General features: G+C 42.0%; 1 protein-coding gene across 1 annotated transcript; it reads left to right on the top strand.

Annotated features, from left to right (window-relative positions):
- The first annotated feature begins 16058 nt into the window (after nt 1-16058).
- GSX2 (GS homeobox 2) lies at nt 16059-17474 on the top strand. The gene is given in 3 exon segments (XM_034771917.1): nt 16059-16279; nt 16281-16501; nt 17134-17474. Coding segments are annotated over 3 exon segments (783 nt in total).
- Nucleotides 17475-17706: the final 232 nt, after the last annotated feature.

Raw genomic sequence — 17706 nt, 5'->3', positions numbered from 1 at the left:
CCCCTTCCCAAAGTCTCCGCCCCCTCCCCTGCTTGAAGCCTGAAGCAGGTAAGGGGGAGGGTGTGGGGGAGGAGGCGCGGCCCAGGCTGGCCCCCCGGCGGCTCCAGCCTGGGCCGCGCCTCCTCCCCCCACACTCCCCCTTACCTGCTTCAGGCTTCCCGCGAATTAAATGTTCGCGGGAAGCAGGGGAGGGGGCGGAGACTTTGGGGAGGGGGCAGAGTTGGGGCGGGGGCGGGGCCGGGGCCCCGTGGAGTGTCCTCCATTTGGAGGCACAAAATATGGTAACCCTAAATAAAGACATGGAGGGGCACAGTCAAGAAAGGAAAAGTAGATACAATTCACTATTAGTCCAGTAAAAAGAAACCATGTCATGTAATCAGAGAATTGATGTAATTTCCCTGTTTAGGTTTGCTGATCTGTTTATGTTGATGCATCCTTTAGTTTGCAATCTCCTTATGAATCTACAGTTATGTGTATAAAAATGCTCTTTGTAAACAAAAAAGGGAAGAGATGCTCTCAACTGAGGCTTGATTTTGAACCAGTGAAGTTTACAGGTGTTTTGTCACTCACTTTAATGGTGCGGAACTGGACCCTTACAGCAAAGAGATATGAGAGTAGATTCAATTTTCTTCATATTTTTCTCTGTCCTTTTTGCTCCGGTCAAGTCATTTATTCTGTTTTTCCTTTATAATATAAGAAGCTAGACCTTATATGTCACGCTAATGAGAAGAGGGTTCAAAAGGTATTTATGTAGCTGTGTCGTCTCTTCTTGACAGAGACTCTTTATAAGCCCCATGTAAAGTACAGTAAAGAACAGATCCCTTACAAAGAAAAAAAGCAGATGATATCCTCCTTTTCAATGCCCTTAAAACAGGGGTAGGCAACCTATGGCATGTGTGCTGAAGGTGGCACACGAGCTGATTTTCAGTGGCACTCACACTGCCCAGGTCCTGGCCACCGGTCCAGGGGCCTCTGCATTTTAATTCAATTTTAAATTAAGTTTCTTAAACATACAACAATAGTTTAGTTATATATTATAGACTTATAGAAAGAGACCTTCTAAAAATGTTAAAGTATATTACTGGCACGCAAAACCTTAAATTAGAGAGTGAATAAATGAAGACTCGGCACACCACTTCTGAAAGGTTGCTGACCCCTGCCTTAAAATATAGTAAAGTATAGTGAAGAATAGATCCCTTGTAACTTCAGATCTGTGGACTGGTGCAGTTGGATGCTGCCGCTCTTAAGGACCACATGACACAACACATTATTGAGGGTAGAATCCCCTAATCCAGAAAGAATGTGTAATATGCCCGACTTAAAGAACTACTTGTGTTCCACGTTATATGCTGCCAAGATAAACTCTCAGATGCTTTTAAGCATTCCACTGATTTTTTTCCCTGTTCTTAGTAGTTAGAATCACTGAAGTAGGGAATGTGTGTGGTCACTTATTTCATAAGAGAGAGCTATAATATGACAGTCCTTGCTTACTTTGTGATCACACCATATTATGCACACACACAAAAAGGCACCTATGAAATGTTAGGTGTTCTTGCAAAAATGTTCATCACCTTGACATGTTTTCGTATATTTTTGTTCATGTTAGGTCTGCAAAGTATAAAATATATTTTTAAAAGCAAGCATGCGACAGTCCTAATGCAAGTTCAAGATTTGAAGAAGTCCTTTAAAAATGACAAATGTACAATGCCAAATCATTACCTCATGAAGCCTCCTGAAGATCATCTTTAAGAACAACATATTTTGGAATTGCTGAAAACAGTTGTCAATGGACACTTTGGGCCTGATTCTCTCATCACTCTGGCAGTGTAAAGGGACCTTAAAGTGAGTGTAAATGTAATGTATAGACACATTTAAGTGGAACTTCAATATGATTAGCAAAAACCCCAGGGTGAAATCCTGATGCAATTGAATTCTATGGCAAAACACCTCTTTACTTAATAGGGCCAGGTTTTCACCTCCATCCTTTATTTTCCCTCCTTGTTTTCACATCCTTTGATATCTCACTGGATAGTTCATATTTTTCTGGAAGACACCGTTTTTGTCCTAACAAATATGATTGAATCTCTAAAATGGTTACTCCCATCTCCCATAGATAGCAAGAAACTGGAATGAATATTAACTACTTAATCCTTATCACTGGACTGCAAATGGGCTGATTCTTAAAATTAATAATATAAGATTTTTTTAATATGAAGAAAATAAACTTTTTAATCTCTTCTAAGAAGAAGGAAACAAAACTGGGTTGTCTGCCTTTATATGGCAAGAAACTTCAATGTATAGTAAAACACTTTAGGAAAATTATATACTTGGATCCATCTTTCCTTGAAAATATAACATGTCAATGTTTTAATTCTTAATACAGCCTTTTTATAGACAAATGCATTGTACTATACCACCCACATCTGTCCAATCTGTTAAAAAATGAACTACATATTCCTTCAGGATTGAGAGCATAATTATTTCCCTGTCAGATTACTATGACAAATTACATTATAATTACTTTCCTATTAATTACTATGACAAGTTTTGATCTAGAGGGAATAGCAAAAGATGACTTTGTTCAAAATTGTCAAAATATGCACAGTTAAGATTTCCTCTGGACTTCCTTTTCATTCATTAATATTTGAGTATACTAATGTATTTGTACCTATTATTTGCAAGCAGTCTTAAATCTCTAATAACTGTTTATGCCAGAGATGACAGTTCATTTTTTTCTGCGCATCTCTAAATTCAGAACTTTTCCCCTATGATTCTAAGGAAATTCATTTTCTCTCTGATCAAACAGGGTCTGATCTAGTGAGACATTAACAAGTTTATAGAATATTTGAACATTTAATAAGAAACCCTAGTGGTGTGTTATAAGACAGCATCTCACAATGTAAAGCTTCATGGAGACTAATGCAAATGTAGAACTTACTGTGATACTGGTTATTGGAAACATAAAATCCCAGAATACCTCAGTAGGTGAGAGTATGTACTTCTTCAGATAGCATTCAGAAAATCTATGGAATTCCTCGCTACTGGAGGTCAGAACCAAAGGATCAAATTCTGCTCTCATTTATGCCAGTGTAAATCCAAAACTACTCTGAACATAATTTGGGTCAAACTTCATATGTGGATTTTAAAAGGGTCTGAACAATACTATTTATAATCACACCTGCTTAGAAAAGGGTTGCTGGTCTCATGCTTCAGGGTATCAGCTGATCCTCACAGGGACCTGGAGGAATTCCTTTCCACCACCACCAGCCCCCCATATAGAGTTGTCCAGTACTGGAGGCAGGATACCAAACTTGATAGACCATTGGTCTGATATAGTTTGAAAAATTCTGCATTCCTATCCTGGGAAGACGTTTAAAATAGTTTTTAATGCTATAATGAATGTGGAACCAGGACATATGATGGACTAGGTAGGACTAAGGAATGGTTAATGGGTTCCAGGAGATCTGACCAGGATTGATGTGGTAAGTAAGCTGTATTTTGACCAGAGGTGAAGTAACTTACTCCCTCCTCAGAGCAAGGGGAAAAAGGGAAGAATTGTATCTAAGACACAATTCCTTCCTGGGGCTTATTTTGTGGTGGCACATTTGAATGCCAATCTTTAATCTGGGCTGAATGTAATGGCTCAGTCTAGCCCATAACCTATATGCATCCTCATACTGATGAAACAAACTCTTTATCTATAGCATGTAATGTCTCCCAGTGTTAACACACACCCATAAAAGGCCTGTGCAGAATTAAGGGCGCTGCAACCCCATTTTTTGTGGTGTTATTTTTTTTTAAATGTTTCTATTGGGAATCCAGAAAAATAGGTATATTCAGGGATGCATTTAGAATAATAAATATAAATCAACAAAAATATGTGCCTTCAAAACCACCTTCAGAAGGTGAGAGTATGGATGGAATCAGTTGTTCTAGGTGAAATTTTGGAAGGGGGAGAAAGGACTTCTGGAGAAAATTCCATAACTGGATGTGGTAGCAAGGAGAAGAGGTGCAGCTAGAAAAATATCGGGGGCCTATCTGAAATGCTGGCAGTTCTGTCCAAAGCATCAGGCCTGAAGTGGCAGAGCTGTTTGGCTATTCTTTATTCCATCACTGCACGTAGCTATAATATTCTTCCATCAGTGTATAAGTGGACCTCCTCATACCTGCTGAAGAGACCACACATATAATTCATGGGTTTTGTATCCCACCCCACCTTGGGATGACATAGGAGTAGATCTTTCTACCCAAGTTGTTTTCACTAAATGCAGTGATGAAGTGAGACAATAAGGCACATTCCAATTTGGGTTAATTTTCTCATTAAGAGGATAAAAACAGGTTTCAGGAAGCTCACCACTGTTTGTGGGAACACATCAGGAAACATGTACTAGAATCACCCTGGGAGCAGGAGAAAAACCTGGACTGTAGAAGTCCTTATCCACCAGAGGAACTCTGGCTGCTGGTAAAAGGTGACCCAGCTGCAAATGTTTCCTTGCCTTAAGAATTATTAAAGTATGTTTGTTTCCCCTGATTCAAAAGACTTGTTTGTAACCCTAAGAGGCCTTTCAGGAAGCAGCCTTGTCTAGTGGTTAGTGCAGGGTACTGAGAGTCTTTGGTTCTAATCCTGAGCCTGTCACTGACTTTGCTGTATGATCTTGAAAAAATTACTTACATTCTGCTTCTGCTGTCTTTACAATGAATGAAACCCCAGCCTCCTTTAAGTCAATGACAAAACTCTTATTGGCTTGAATGGGGCTAGGATTTCACTCAGTTAGTAGCATCTTAATATGCAAATATTTTTTCCATGCATGAATCTAGGAAGGATGATTTGGGCTATTGTGTATTTTGTAGCCCTGTGTGAAGAAACCAACCGCTGGCACGGAAGGGGTTAAAGAGAGCCTTTGGGCCCAGTTAGCCCTGACCCATTTTCCTGCAGCCAATACCAGGCCTGGAATGGGAAGAAAAGGAGAGAATCTGGCTCATTTTGGGCTGACGGGTGAAGACCTAGGAGCTAGCTACTTCCCCATCTGAAGGGCAGGATTATGACCCTGCCAGCCAAAGCAGCCACCAGGAAATAAGCATCACCTCCCTGGCTAAAGAAGACTTGGGAGCACCTGGCCTAAGAGATAACTGGATGACTGAAGCACAGAGACCTCATGGAGTCTGGCCCGACCAAACTTATGGCTGCCCCATCTGGAGGAACCTAGAACCACAGTAGGATGCTGTCTAAGGTCCATGGGGGAGTGCTACCAAAGACAAACCAGCACAGTGACTTAGATTAGAGGGGCCCCACCCCAAACTGAAGGGACAGTGGTAGTGTCAAGGATGAATCCCCACTCTGTCACTTCGAGTGCAGGAAGTGGGGGGCCTGCAAGGATTTTAAAAATTAATACTGGCCACTCCATGCTTGTATTATACTCCCCAGGTTACAGCTTTTCTCTGACCTTGGCTTCGTTAATGCTGCCACTACCCAAATGCAAAAAAAACCCTTTGAACCCAGGAAGGAGCACTTGGGAATTCCTCCCTGTGGGATACCCTCAAGCCCTTTCACCCCCCACCTCCGGGGAAGGGCAGAGAAAGAAAACAAAGAAAATTAGCTGTGGCTACCAGCTAATCAAACAACATGTGCACAAACCTCCTAGGACACCAAAAATCCAATCCTGTTCTTAAAAAAAGGTAAATCTTATTACAAACAAAAAGGAAACAATTACAGCTGAAACATAGGCTTTTTGCTAGATCTTAAAAGAAATAATTATAAAAATTAAGCACCCAAAATAGCTTTCTTGGGGTTTCAGCTTAAAGGTTACAAGCAAACAAAAGCATCAGGGGTTAGCACAGTTGAGATCCACAAGCCAAAATAAGAAATAAACCTGATTGTTTCTAACTAAACATTTTGTATCCAAATTATTTCTTCTAGGTATGGAAGATACTTTTTCATACCTAGTTCAAATCTTACACAGCATTTCTGCTTATAGCATTGTTGCTCCATGTCCCTGCAGCCCAGAGAACAACAGACAAAGGGAAAGTTTCTTTCCCCATTTTAAAAAGTTCTAGCCTTCCCATTGGCTCTTTTGGTCAGGTGCCCACTTTTTTTTCTCTTACCTGGGGGACTTTTTAACCCTTTACAGGTAAAGCAAGTAAAGAACAGCCACCAAGATGGATTTTACAGTTGGCTGGCTGGCTATCCAACAAAGGGAGCTACCCTCACTTCATTTATCACAAGTAGGAAGTAGCCTGGGGCAGTGGATGTAGACTCCCTGCTGGGAGATCCCCTATTCAAAGGTTGACTTGCACAGAGCTCTGGGCTGGAACCTGGTGGAGTGGGAGGGCCCAGGTCCCCTTACCTTACTGCCTTAAAGACTGAGGCTAGGTCTATACTACCCACCTGAATCGGCGGGTAGAAATCGACCTCTCGGGGATCGATTTATCATGTCCCGTCGGGACGCGACAATCGATCCCCGAATCGGCGCTCTTACTCCACCAGCGGAGGTGGTAGTAAGCGCCGCCGACAGAAAGATGCAGAAGTCGATTTTGCCGCCGTCCTCACAACGGGGTAAGTCGGCTGCGATACGTCGAATTCAGCTACGCTATTCACGTAGCTGAATTTGCATATCTTAAATCGACTCCCCCCTGTAGTGTAGATGTACCCTGAGGAATCTTAAGCAGGGAAGCCAGGAGCTGGAAGTTAAGAGTTCCAATCACTAGGCTGCCTGGACCTCAAAGCTCCCTGTTACACCCTGAAAGTATATAATTTTATAGAATGAACTGAATTGTTTTGTTTCCTTACCCTGAAACAGGCCATTTTTTAAAACTAAACTTTAGAGACTCCAAATTCTCCTCTCAGTTGCATCAGTCTGAATAACTCCAGACTAACTATAACTTACCTTCATGTATCTGAGAGTATCATCTAACTTGTGACCCATTCAGGACCAGATAAATCCTGATAGGATTATGACTTACACATTGCAGTATTAATTTAATTATACACTACATCTATCTATCTATCTATCTATCTATTTGTGCCTGAATATTTAGTCCTTTTTCTAAGCTATAGTATGTCAGAGATGGGCCTGAGCTGCAAGGCTGGGGTTATTTGATTCTGAAATTCCTAAAGTTTGGGGAACTTCTTCAGTGCTCTTGTGTGTTCAGCTCTCTGGTTTTAGTCTGATCGATCTATAATGACACGAGTATTTTGGTTTTTATACAATTTATGATTGAAATACTCTCTGTTATGTCTTCTAGTAGTTCAGATTCTGATCTCCGGATTACTGCCCATTTTATTTTTTCCATTTGAATCTATTTTCTAACCAATAAAAATAGCATTCTGATCACTATACACAGTGTGTCTGGCCTTTCATTCTGTTCCCATTAGAGTTTAGTGTAGGGTTCAAAACTAACAGATTAAATAAACTTTGAACCAATATGCTTATATCCAGAACCTCAAAATACTTGAACATATTCAACTTAAACTTCTTAGCTTCTGTGTTTCTTCAAAGCACTTGGGATAGGAGTTTTTGTGAGAGTTTGGAAAATGTATAAATGAGTGATAGAACATAAAAAAAACCCTCCACTGTTACATCATTTTAATATCTTTAAATGTGTTTCATTTTTAAATAATAATATAATCTGTGCCTCATTACTGGTATCTGTGCCCCCATGTTTTGAACCAAGGGTACAAATATATCCATTTAAGGATGTACACTGTAGAAGGGTTTTCATTGATATGTATTAAGGGATCCTGTTCAGGATCCTCCAGGTTTGGAGACAGCTGCTTTAAATGTGACTGTCCTGTGAAAAAGGTGCCTATAGAAAGGACCTGGTGTGTTTCCATATTTCCCTGAGACATCCAGATTAACTCAAAATGAGATGGTGTTTTGTTTTTAAACTTTCAGAGGAAATTCAATGTGTGGTCTGAAACTCCAATGATTGGGGGGCCTTGGGCAAGTCATGTAACCTCTTTCTTTTAGTATCCTAATGGCCAATGTGAAATAAGTTAATAGTCTCAGTGCAGTCCTTAGCAGATAAGTGTCACTATCACAGAACACCACCAGATTTGCCATCCTTGTTGGTAGTCTCTGCAGAGAGGCTAAGGGTTAAATAGATAAGGAAAATGAACGGCCTCCTCAGTCTCTGAGATGGTTTTCTTTTACAGAGGAGATGCACAGGGCGAGGGCCCTCTTTCTGCCAATACTTTACATGCTCTATGGATAAATATGGTAGTGGACTTTAGCTCCAAGAATATTAGACCAACTTGTTTCCTGAAGTAATATATTCACTTAAATAATCATTTACATCTAAGTCAGTTGATATTTCAAAGCAGTCCAAATATTAATATTGATTATTTTTTACTTACAGGGAGGCACTATCAACTCTTATTCAATTACCTAGCAATACAGTAGCTAATAAGTGAGCCACAATATGCAGGGAAAATCCAGCAACTCACTTTATAATAGAAAAAAAATAGTATAGGTGGTTTATTTAAGTAAACTAACTATGCTAATTAAAGTAGGTTAAATGTAGCATCATGCAAAATTCCTACAATAATCTGGTTCATATACTTTAAATGACAGAGATGGCGCTCCCTGCTAATACCATGCATACTCAACTGGCTAGGAAAGCAACGCTTCTGCTGGCATCAGATTCAAAAGGCTGGGTTATGGCCCCAATCCAGCAAAGCTCTTAAGCACCTGTATAACTTTAAATGGATAAGTAGTTTCATTAACTTTAATTAGACTATTCCTATGCTTTAAGTTCTGGATGTGCTTAAAAATTTTGGTGGATCAGAGCCTATATTACTAAAATGTATTTCAAAGTGTATTTCTTTCTGTGCATATGTGAAAAGTGCAATATAAGTGCAAAGCATTTCTTTATTAGCAATGGGCATGTGTGAAAGCCTGCTGAAATCAATTGTAGTTTTGCTACATTTGATTTCAATGAGCTTTGGATCAGGCCCAGAGATAGTGGTGGTACTCAAAAAAACCCCAACAAAACAGCTAATTATACAGAAATAATTGTCCACACAGCCTTTTGCAGTGGTTTAACTGTATTAGTTTCAAAGCTGATTTCAACTATAGGGTATATCTCCTCTCCAAGTGCTACAGCAGCATAGCTGCAGTGGCTGGCATGATGTTGCCTCATATGGAAGCATTTGAGGGACACAGAAAAGTGACATACAGAGAAGTACTAAGGAATGCTGCAGATTCTGAGGTAACCTACTCAATTTTCCTCCACTATACATTGGCTTTGCCCTGACTCCTCCCACTAATTCTTCTTTGGGTGGAGTTTATAAACCTTCCTATGGAACTGTTTTAGATTTGTACACTGATATGAGAGTCAACTGAATAAGGAGGTTTGTCCTTGCACATAGGATTTAGAGGCAGTTTTTAGAATAAGGGCCAGATCCACAAAGGTATTTAGGCTCCTAACCTCCAGGGATTTCAGTGAAAGTTAGAAGCCTAAATATTTTTGTAGATCTGGGCCTCAGTTCTTACTCTTTTTAGTCCACAGGCCATGGGGGCTTAGGATCCCATAAATTTAAATGAAAATCTAACTAAATTAAGTAAGAAACGTGTAAAATTAATCATGAGAAACTGCACACCAAATAGTAAAATGGGGATTTTTGCTTAAAAAGTGATGGATGCATATTGACCTCCTGTTTCTTTGTGATAGAATTAAAGCAAAATTAATCTAAATTGCTGTCATAAAAGAGCCTCATCATCTAATCCACCTGCACCTAACACTTACATCAGCTTCAGTGGAAATTTATGGTGTACAGAGAATACAGGATGTGGCCCTTGGGAAATTAATATTGTGAATGGCTTGTATTGAGGTTGTTTTCAACTTTTCACCCATATATGATTTAATTAGCCTAAAACACTTGCTTATGTTTATTCCAGCCAGATGCAAAGGCTTGCATAAAAGAATAAATCAATTTAGTGAAAAATGATCTTCCTCATTGAGGAGGCTATAATTTTTCCCATGTAAAACAATTTAACCTTCAAACAACACATTTTATCTGAATACAAAATATTTATATATTTAGTTCTCTTCGGTGCTAATCAATTAGCAGCCAGCTTCTCAAACCCTATGTATCTCATCTCTCTGTGTTTTTAAAATATTACTAAGTGTTAAACAAAACAACTTGGCTACATTTTGTGGGTGCTATTAGCGAAAGTCAGATGGGGCCAAAGCTATTGCAAACTTCACCAGTAGCCTCAGATCTCACTGGTCGAATCTAACCTCCCCAGGGAGAGGTGTTCAGTCTTCGTGCTGTATTATTAACCTCCCCGAGGCACTCTTTTAACACCTACTGTCCTACTCTGAGCCAAGTCACATTGCTGCTACGTAGTTTTGTTTCGCGAGTGGGGAGATTGTGTGGTCTGTAGTTTAGTGGAGTTGGTGTAGCCACCCCCAAACTCTTAAGGGTTTGCAAATCAGACTCTTATTTGCTACATTGCAAATAAGGATTACACTTTGCCATTCAGATCCAACTATATTTTGCTAGGAGAGGGGAAGGGAATCTGTCCTGTGATTCCGAAAATTGAACAGGTGAGAGCAGGCTCTGCAGAAGGAGTTTTCTGCAGAGGAGGACACTGCCATTTTAAAAGCCTGTTTTAACTGGTGCGACTTTCTAAAGGGAGCTCACGTCGAGAAATACCGGGGAGGGCAGCTCAGCGTTCACCACTTACAAATAGGCTTCAGTCAGACCAGTAATGAGGGCACAAATAAACGCAGTATAGTGAAAACACAGGCAGGAGAGACATCTACGTAGGATTTGAGATCTCTCGCTTCTTAGGTGTTAAGTCGAAGCATAAGCTAAATCCATTTAGTGGGCGTGGTACTTGTCATTGCGCTGTGTATTACTAACAGAGAAAAGGTACTTTAGCCAAAGCCTGATTCTTTTCAGACAAGTCCTTACCAGTAGTGGCTTCGTCAAGCGGCTAGCCTAACCCTTGCATTCTTTAGCTAAGCTTTATCTTCGGGGCAGGGACTGTCTCTCCCTGTGTTTGGAAAGCGCCTGGAATATTATAGGTGCTTATTTACTTAAAAGAACCTGAATAATAATGAATGCTTAAAGCAGGAGTCTGAATTCATCCAAAGTACTCACTGGTGGATCGTTTTGTATTTCGCTTTTTCTTGAAGGCAAAAGTGCGGATAAAATTGGATTTAAAAGTAAAAGTCACCTTGTCAGTCTACTCTGTTCTTGATTCTCTGGGCGCTCTCTTTTGGAAACGCACTAGAAGTTTGATTGCCTTTTGGGGGAACTTAGACGCTTCTAGACTCTAGCAGCCTTTAGCTGCTAGAATAAAACTCGTGGCGGGGGAAACCCGGGTTTGGTAGGTATTGAGCAAACAAACGACGTGGAAAATCATGTGACAAACTTGATCCCGCACAATCACGGTTTCACGAAATGAAACCGCTTGGTTTGCCCAGCTACGAGTTTTATTCTAGCAGCTAAAGGCTGCTAGAGTCTAGAAGCAGCGCCTAAGTTCTTCATGGGCAGTGGAAGGATGGGGAATCAGAAATGAAATTCCCTCTTTCATCCTAATACACATCTTTTCAATTTTTGTAATTGCCAGTCTCTGCCATAATGAGATCCTTTGAAATTCAAAAGACACGTTTTAATGTTACATCTTTATCTTTGGGGGAAACCTAGTTTTCCACCACTGCTACATATCCTGTTAACAATCAGAGCCCAAGACCCTGAAAAGAGACCTACTGCACAATTTCTGCTGAATGCACTTCTTAGTTCATATAATGCTAGGGCCTTTTGATGTGCTACAATGCGCGTTACGCCCAAAGATTGTCTCTTTGGACAGATCTACAACGCTTGGCTTAATGTTTGGAAGTTAAATGGACAACAAGGATGTTGAAACTCCCACGCTTTAGCCACTGCAGACACTTGCTACATTTTCCTGTTAGTTTCCATAAATGAAACAGACATGGTGGAGTGAAGGAGGCTGGGGGGCGGGGAAGGAACATTTTTCTCTTTTATTTCCCCTTTTACTTTTTGTCAGCCTTAAAATAAGAGCTATTTGGGAAGAGTATAGGTAGCTTGTATCTTCAAGTCCCTGGCTATGTTGCTACTCCATGAAATCAAAATTTATGATTATTCAAATGTTGGGGACTGTGAAAAGAGAGGAAGAAAGAGAGAAAATTAATATTGCAGCTGTTCTTCTGATTAATGAGAGATAATTGCTCATGAAAAGTCACCCCTGTGGCATTTTGTTGTCTCCTGGATCTTTGTTCTTTTCCACTATTATTGAGGACTTTCTTGAAGACTAAGCGGTTCTTTTCAATTTTTGGTATTCAGAAAGTGTTGCTTGGTTACAGATAATGGAGAAATCTCGGGCTATATTGGGTAAGATGTGCCACAGACAGCAATATCACAATGCCACTTTCAGAAAAGGATGGATACAAGTTAACGATGCGCTTTCAATAAAACATTAATAGACTTGTTCACGCTTTTATAATGACCTCATTAATGGGAGCTGGGGGCAAGTCCTGTCTTCTGCTTATGTTCACGTAACAAAACCCAGCTTTGAGATCATTTGCAAACTAATATGAAACCAATGTTAGATTAGCAGATAAATGTGATTATAACGCACGAGTCATTATGTTCCATTTGGTTTGCAAGGGCTTCTTTTGCCATTAAAATGATCAAAACGGGTGTTTGTTCTTCCCACAACACCCCATTCACTGGAGAGCAATTTGGTCACTGGCTGTTTGTAAACTGGCTATTCTGCAGTTTTATTTATATAGTTATGTCTGGATGCCGCCTTCCTTGCACAGCCAAATCCGCCAGTGAAATGAGTGGGGAAGTGTGCCATGGGGAACGAAAACAAACTTTTTCCCTAGCATGAATTTCTGGGGTGGGGGAGACTTCACTTTTGTCATTTATGCCGTGAATCTCTTATAAATAAAGGTGTCAGAGGCATCTGGAGGAAAGGGAAAATGAGGGCAGCTAGTCCTACAAGTTGCAGTCTGGGGGGAGCAGAACTGCTGTTCTTTTTGAACTGCTCTAATTTAAAAGGGGGGCAATTTCGTTACATTCTCATTTGTTACACTGTCTTGAACTAAAGGCAGACAAAGCTATACTCTGTCACCCCGAGCAGAATGAAGGGAATCAAAGGATTTTCCCTTAAAAGGACTAATTTTCTCCTTGAATTATGAAAGTAATGGCTAGGTAACAGCCTGTGCTCTGTACCCAACTGCTTAATACCTTCTAAATCCTTCCACGTGGCTCGACTAGTCGTGGCAATTAGAGCTCATTATAGGCTCATAAGAGCTCTCATTTTGGGGATTACTTAATAGACAATGAAATTTTATCGGACAGAATTATTGAAAAATAAAATTGTAACGAGGTCGATGTGATGTGGGCGCACGCCTTCCATCATTCCGCCTGGATTGGAATATCTTCGCCTTCGCATCGCGGTTTTCTTCCTCTTCTTATCACTGCACTTGGTTTATTATAACAATTACAGATTAAAACCGTGATCTGATTCTTACTCTGTCTGACTTTTCTTAAATAAGGCCATTTCCCCCCCAGATCCGCTCTATCTCAGCAGATACAGCTTGTCCCACTTCAGAGAGCGGGTTATTTCCTTCAGAGCAGCTTCTTGTAAACACAGATGACTCTAAACCTCTCTGCCCATTGCAGTAAAAGCTATATCACACAGGGAGATCTGGAAAGAATCACATAATTGGTCATTCTTATAATAATCATATGTGTGTACTACATACATATGGTGTAAAGTCCAAATGCCAAAGAACTTGCGAAGCATACGTGCTCTCTGTTTATCTCAGATAATGTATAACAGGTTTACTACTTTTTAGCTACCAAAGACATTATTAGGCCTACGTAGCCTGTGGATCGTATCTGTTAGCTTGTCTTTAATCAGTATCAGAGCAACAGCCAGGATCAAAGAATCAAAAATCCCGGAAGGCAAGAGATAGCAATCGAGAGTGAAAAATTATTAAAGAGCGATTAATTAAAGGAAAATGCTCTGACGCAAAACGCCATGTTAGTATGGTTAAAAACTATTGTGCCAAGGTTTTGAAGTAGTAAATGATTAGTTTGTAAAGGTGCTTTGCTAGCAATGGTTAAAGTTGAAGCTGGCCTGCCTTAAACTCTGCAACTCCCTAATTGTTGTCACAAGATGTTGGATTAGCACATTTCTGGAATAGCTGTCTGTTTACACTCCAGAGACCCACAGTCCAGTAAACACTTTCTAATTGAATTCTAATCACATTCAAATAGCTCAATAACCAGTCTCAGCTGCAATTCATAAAACTTTAATTGCCATCCATAAATCCTGAGCTCCCCGAGTGTGGAGTGTCCCTACAACTCAATTATACCTTGCTTGCCAGAATTTCACTGGATGTCTTCAAGAAGACGAATTGACAATCCCTCCTTTCACACTCCTTAGAGAGATATTGATTGTGAACTGAGATCTAGTTCTACTTCTTGTCGTGTGTTAGTGACAGCACCCTCTGCACGACTGCAGTGAAAATAAAGCCTGAGCTTCTCTCTGTTTGGTAATAGGGGAAAGGGTCTTTTAACTGAGGCTGAGATACGTTACATTTCTAAACTCAGCGGCGAGGAATACCCCTTTGATAGAAATGCAAACAGATGAGCAAGCTTTGAAAACCACTTATGCTTGACTTTAAGATAAATTTAAACCGTGATCGCTGTTTGACTATATCCATTGCCCAGGAACTTGTAGGATCATTGTGTTTCTCCCCCCCCCCCCCCCGCACTATGATATCCTTTCAACACAATTAGGATACAAATTTCTGTGCTAGCCTGGCTTATTGGGGCCAGAGTTTTCTGCTGTAAAACGCAATTGTCACTGCTGAGTCCAAAGTCAAGTAGCATTTGATACAGTCATATTTAAGTGATGCTTCGGGTCAGCTAACCAAGAATGCAATATTAGTTCTGTTAACTATAAGTCCCCTTTTAAACTCCCATAGAACAAGTAATTGGAAAATCGTGTAGTATGCTGCAAATACCTTGGCTTTTAATGAAATCTGAAATGCTCAGGAGTCACCGACCATATTTCGCTGTTGATCCAATTTTACTTTGACTGACTGCTTCGGCAAACTTGGTGGAGATCAAAGAATCCCTCTCTGACATTTTCTCTTTTCATTAGGATTTTGAACTAAAGCTTTGAAATGATCATGGAAGTTAACTTGAAAGTCTTCCGTTTTGACAACGTCTTGGCTGAGAAGTGTCCAGATATTTGAAGGCTTTGTCTGTTGAACTAATTGCCAATTTGACAAGATTCACTCATAAAAAACAGCCCCTTACCCCTAGAGTAGCTCTGTCACGTACTTCACAGAAAATATAAGGGCGACTACACTCTTGGGATTTGCTAGGTGTAACTCGACATAGTTAGAGAGACGATCACCCAGAAGTTATAACTACTTAGGTACTACATAGTAAATTAAAAGAAAATCAACCCGATCCTGCTTATTTCATCACGTGCCACTGGTTCCCCCCGACTCAGGAAATAGTGTGTTATTAGTATAAACGATGTGACGGGAGAATCCCTTGAGGTTTATTTTTAAACCTAGTCAAAGACATGCATTTGTTTACCGGGTAATGTGTTAGAAAGTGCAACGTGGGATGTGCCTGAATCACAAACAGGGCAGCTGCCCCCTCCGTTGCTCCCCTGTTCCTATAATTTATCTGGAGAGGAGGAGAACTGAAGTCATGGTGAAATTAACAAAACACACACACTTTGGAAAGTCTCTCCCCCCCCGCCCCCCTTGTTTTGTTCTAGCTCGGGCAGCCTATCCCGAGGGTTTGGAGGAGAAGCCAAGGGGGTTTAGATCTGCATCTCTTTCAGGAATCACGTGTTAAATAGTTGATATAAAACCCCGGAGCAGGGGATCCAGGCGGGGGACTTGAAGACCAGCCCTCTCCAGGGACCCTTTTGTTCAGCTCTCAGACATAAGCACCTTCTCGCTAGCCAAGTGCTTCAGTGCAACTTCCCCGCCTTGGCAAAGGAGAAAGACCCGGGAGAGCCAGCCCCGGCCTGCAGCAGCCCTTCGAAATGTCCCGATCCTTCTATGTCGACTCTTTAATCATCAAAGACTCCTCGAGGCCAGCTCCTTCCCTGCCTGAGCACCCCCATGGACAGGATTTCCTCATCCCCCTCAGCATGCCTTCCCCCCTGGTCATGTCGGTGTCGGGCCCCGGCTGCCCGTCCCGCAAGAGCGGCACCTTCTGCGTGTGCCCGCTGTGTGTCACTTCGCACTTGCACTCGTCCCGGGGGGGGTGGCAGCGGGGCCATCCCCCTGCTCAAGAGCCAGTTCCCTCCCGGCGGAGATGCCCAGTACTGCCCCAGGATGAGCCATGCCCAGCACCAGCAGCAGCAGAGCTCGGTACCAGCCGCCGCCGCCGCCGCCCTGGGCCACCCGGCGCATCACGCACCTGTCTGCACCGCCACCACCTACAGCGTTAGCGACCCCAGGAGATTCCATTGCCTCAGCATGGGTAGGAGTCACTGGCCCGGGGGTGTCATCCCACCTCGCTGGGGTGCACTTCACTCCGGAGCGGGCGGGCAAGGGGGTGAGCGGGGATTTTGGAGGGAGGGCGGATGCCCAAGCCCTACAGGTGGGGATAGACTAGAGAGGGATCGTTCATTCCCGGCGGGAAAGAGCAGGTGTGTGTTGGCTTCCACTAGTGTTTGTCGAGCTGTTCTGATGTCGCAGGCAAAGAGGAGGCGGGTTTCCAGGGCTGGCGTTAGCGAGCAGGTAATGTGAAGTATCAGAGGGGTAGCCGTGTTAGTCTGAATCTGTAAAAAGCAACAGAGGGTCCTGTGGCACCTTTGAGACTAACAGAAGTCTTGCATCTGAAGAAGTGAGGTTCTTACCCACGAAAGCTTATGCTCCCAATACTTCTGTTAGTCTCAAAGGTGCCACAGGACCCTCTGTTGCTTTTTACAGGTAATGTGAGGCTCTCTGTCCACACACACCTAAAGAGACGCTCACCGAGGGGTTGCGTCTTGTTGCTCCTGTAATACATGAGGCGGGGATGGGGGAAATACGTGTTTGGGAAAGGGCGATAGGGACAGATTAGTCTGAATGCTTTTCACGCCACTTAGCCCTTGTGTCTCTCCCGTCCAGGAGGATCCGATACTAGCCACATCCCAAACGGCAAGAGGATGCGGACCGCTTTCACCAGCACGCAGCTTTTGGAGCTAGAGAGGGAGTTTTCTTCCAACATGTACCTGTCCCGCCTGAGGAGAATCGAGATCGCTACCTACCTGAACCTGTCCGAGAAGCAAGTGAAAATCTGGTTCCAGAATCGAAGGGTGAAACACAAGAAAGAAGGCAAGGGAACTCAGAGAAACACTCACGGGGGCTGCAAGTGCACTGGCAACCCGGGGCATTACCCCAGGTCAGAAGACGAAGAGTCTTTATCCCCATCATCTGCGAACGAGGACAAAGAGATCTCCCCTTTATAAAGTGCTAACAAACCCGCCGACTTCCTTCCCAAGGTGGGGCGCCTTCGACCCTCTGAACTAGCTGCTTCCACCCTAGGGTTGCAAGCCTGAGCTAAAGGGGGAAGCATGAGTGACTGCAACTGCATACACCTGACCGAGCTGGGACCATGCTAAGGAACACACAGACAAAGGAAATAGTTCTTGATGGCTCTGTCCGCCAATGAGGTTTATTTTAATCGATTCACAGGTTAGA

The sequence above is a fragment of the Trachemys scripta genome, chromosome 5, assembly GCF_013100865.1.
Source record: "Trachemys scripta elegans isolate TJP31775 chromosome 5, CAS_Tse_1.0, whole genome shotgun sequence".
Lineage (NCBI taxonomy): Eukaryota > Metazoa > Chordata > Testudines > Emydidae > Trachemys > Trachemys scripta.
This window is presented reverse-complemented; position numbering and strand designations above follow the sequence as displayed.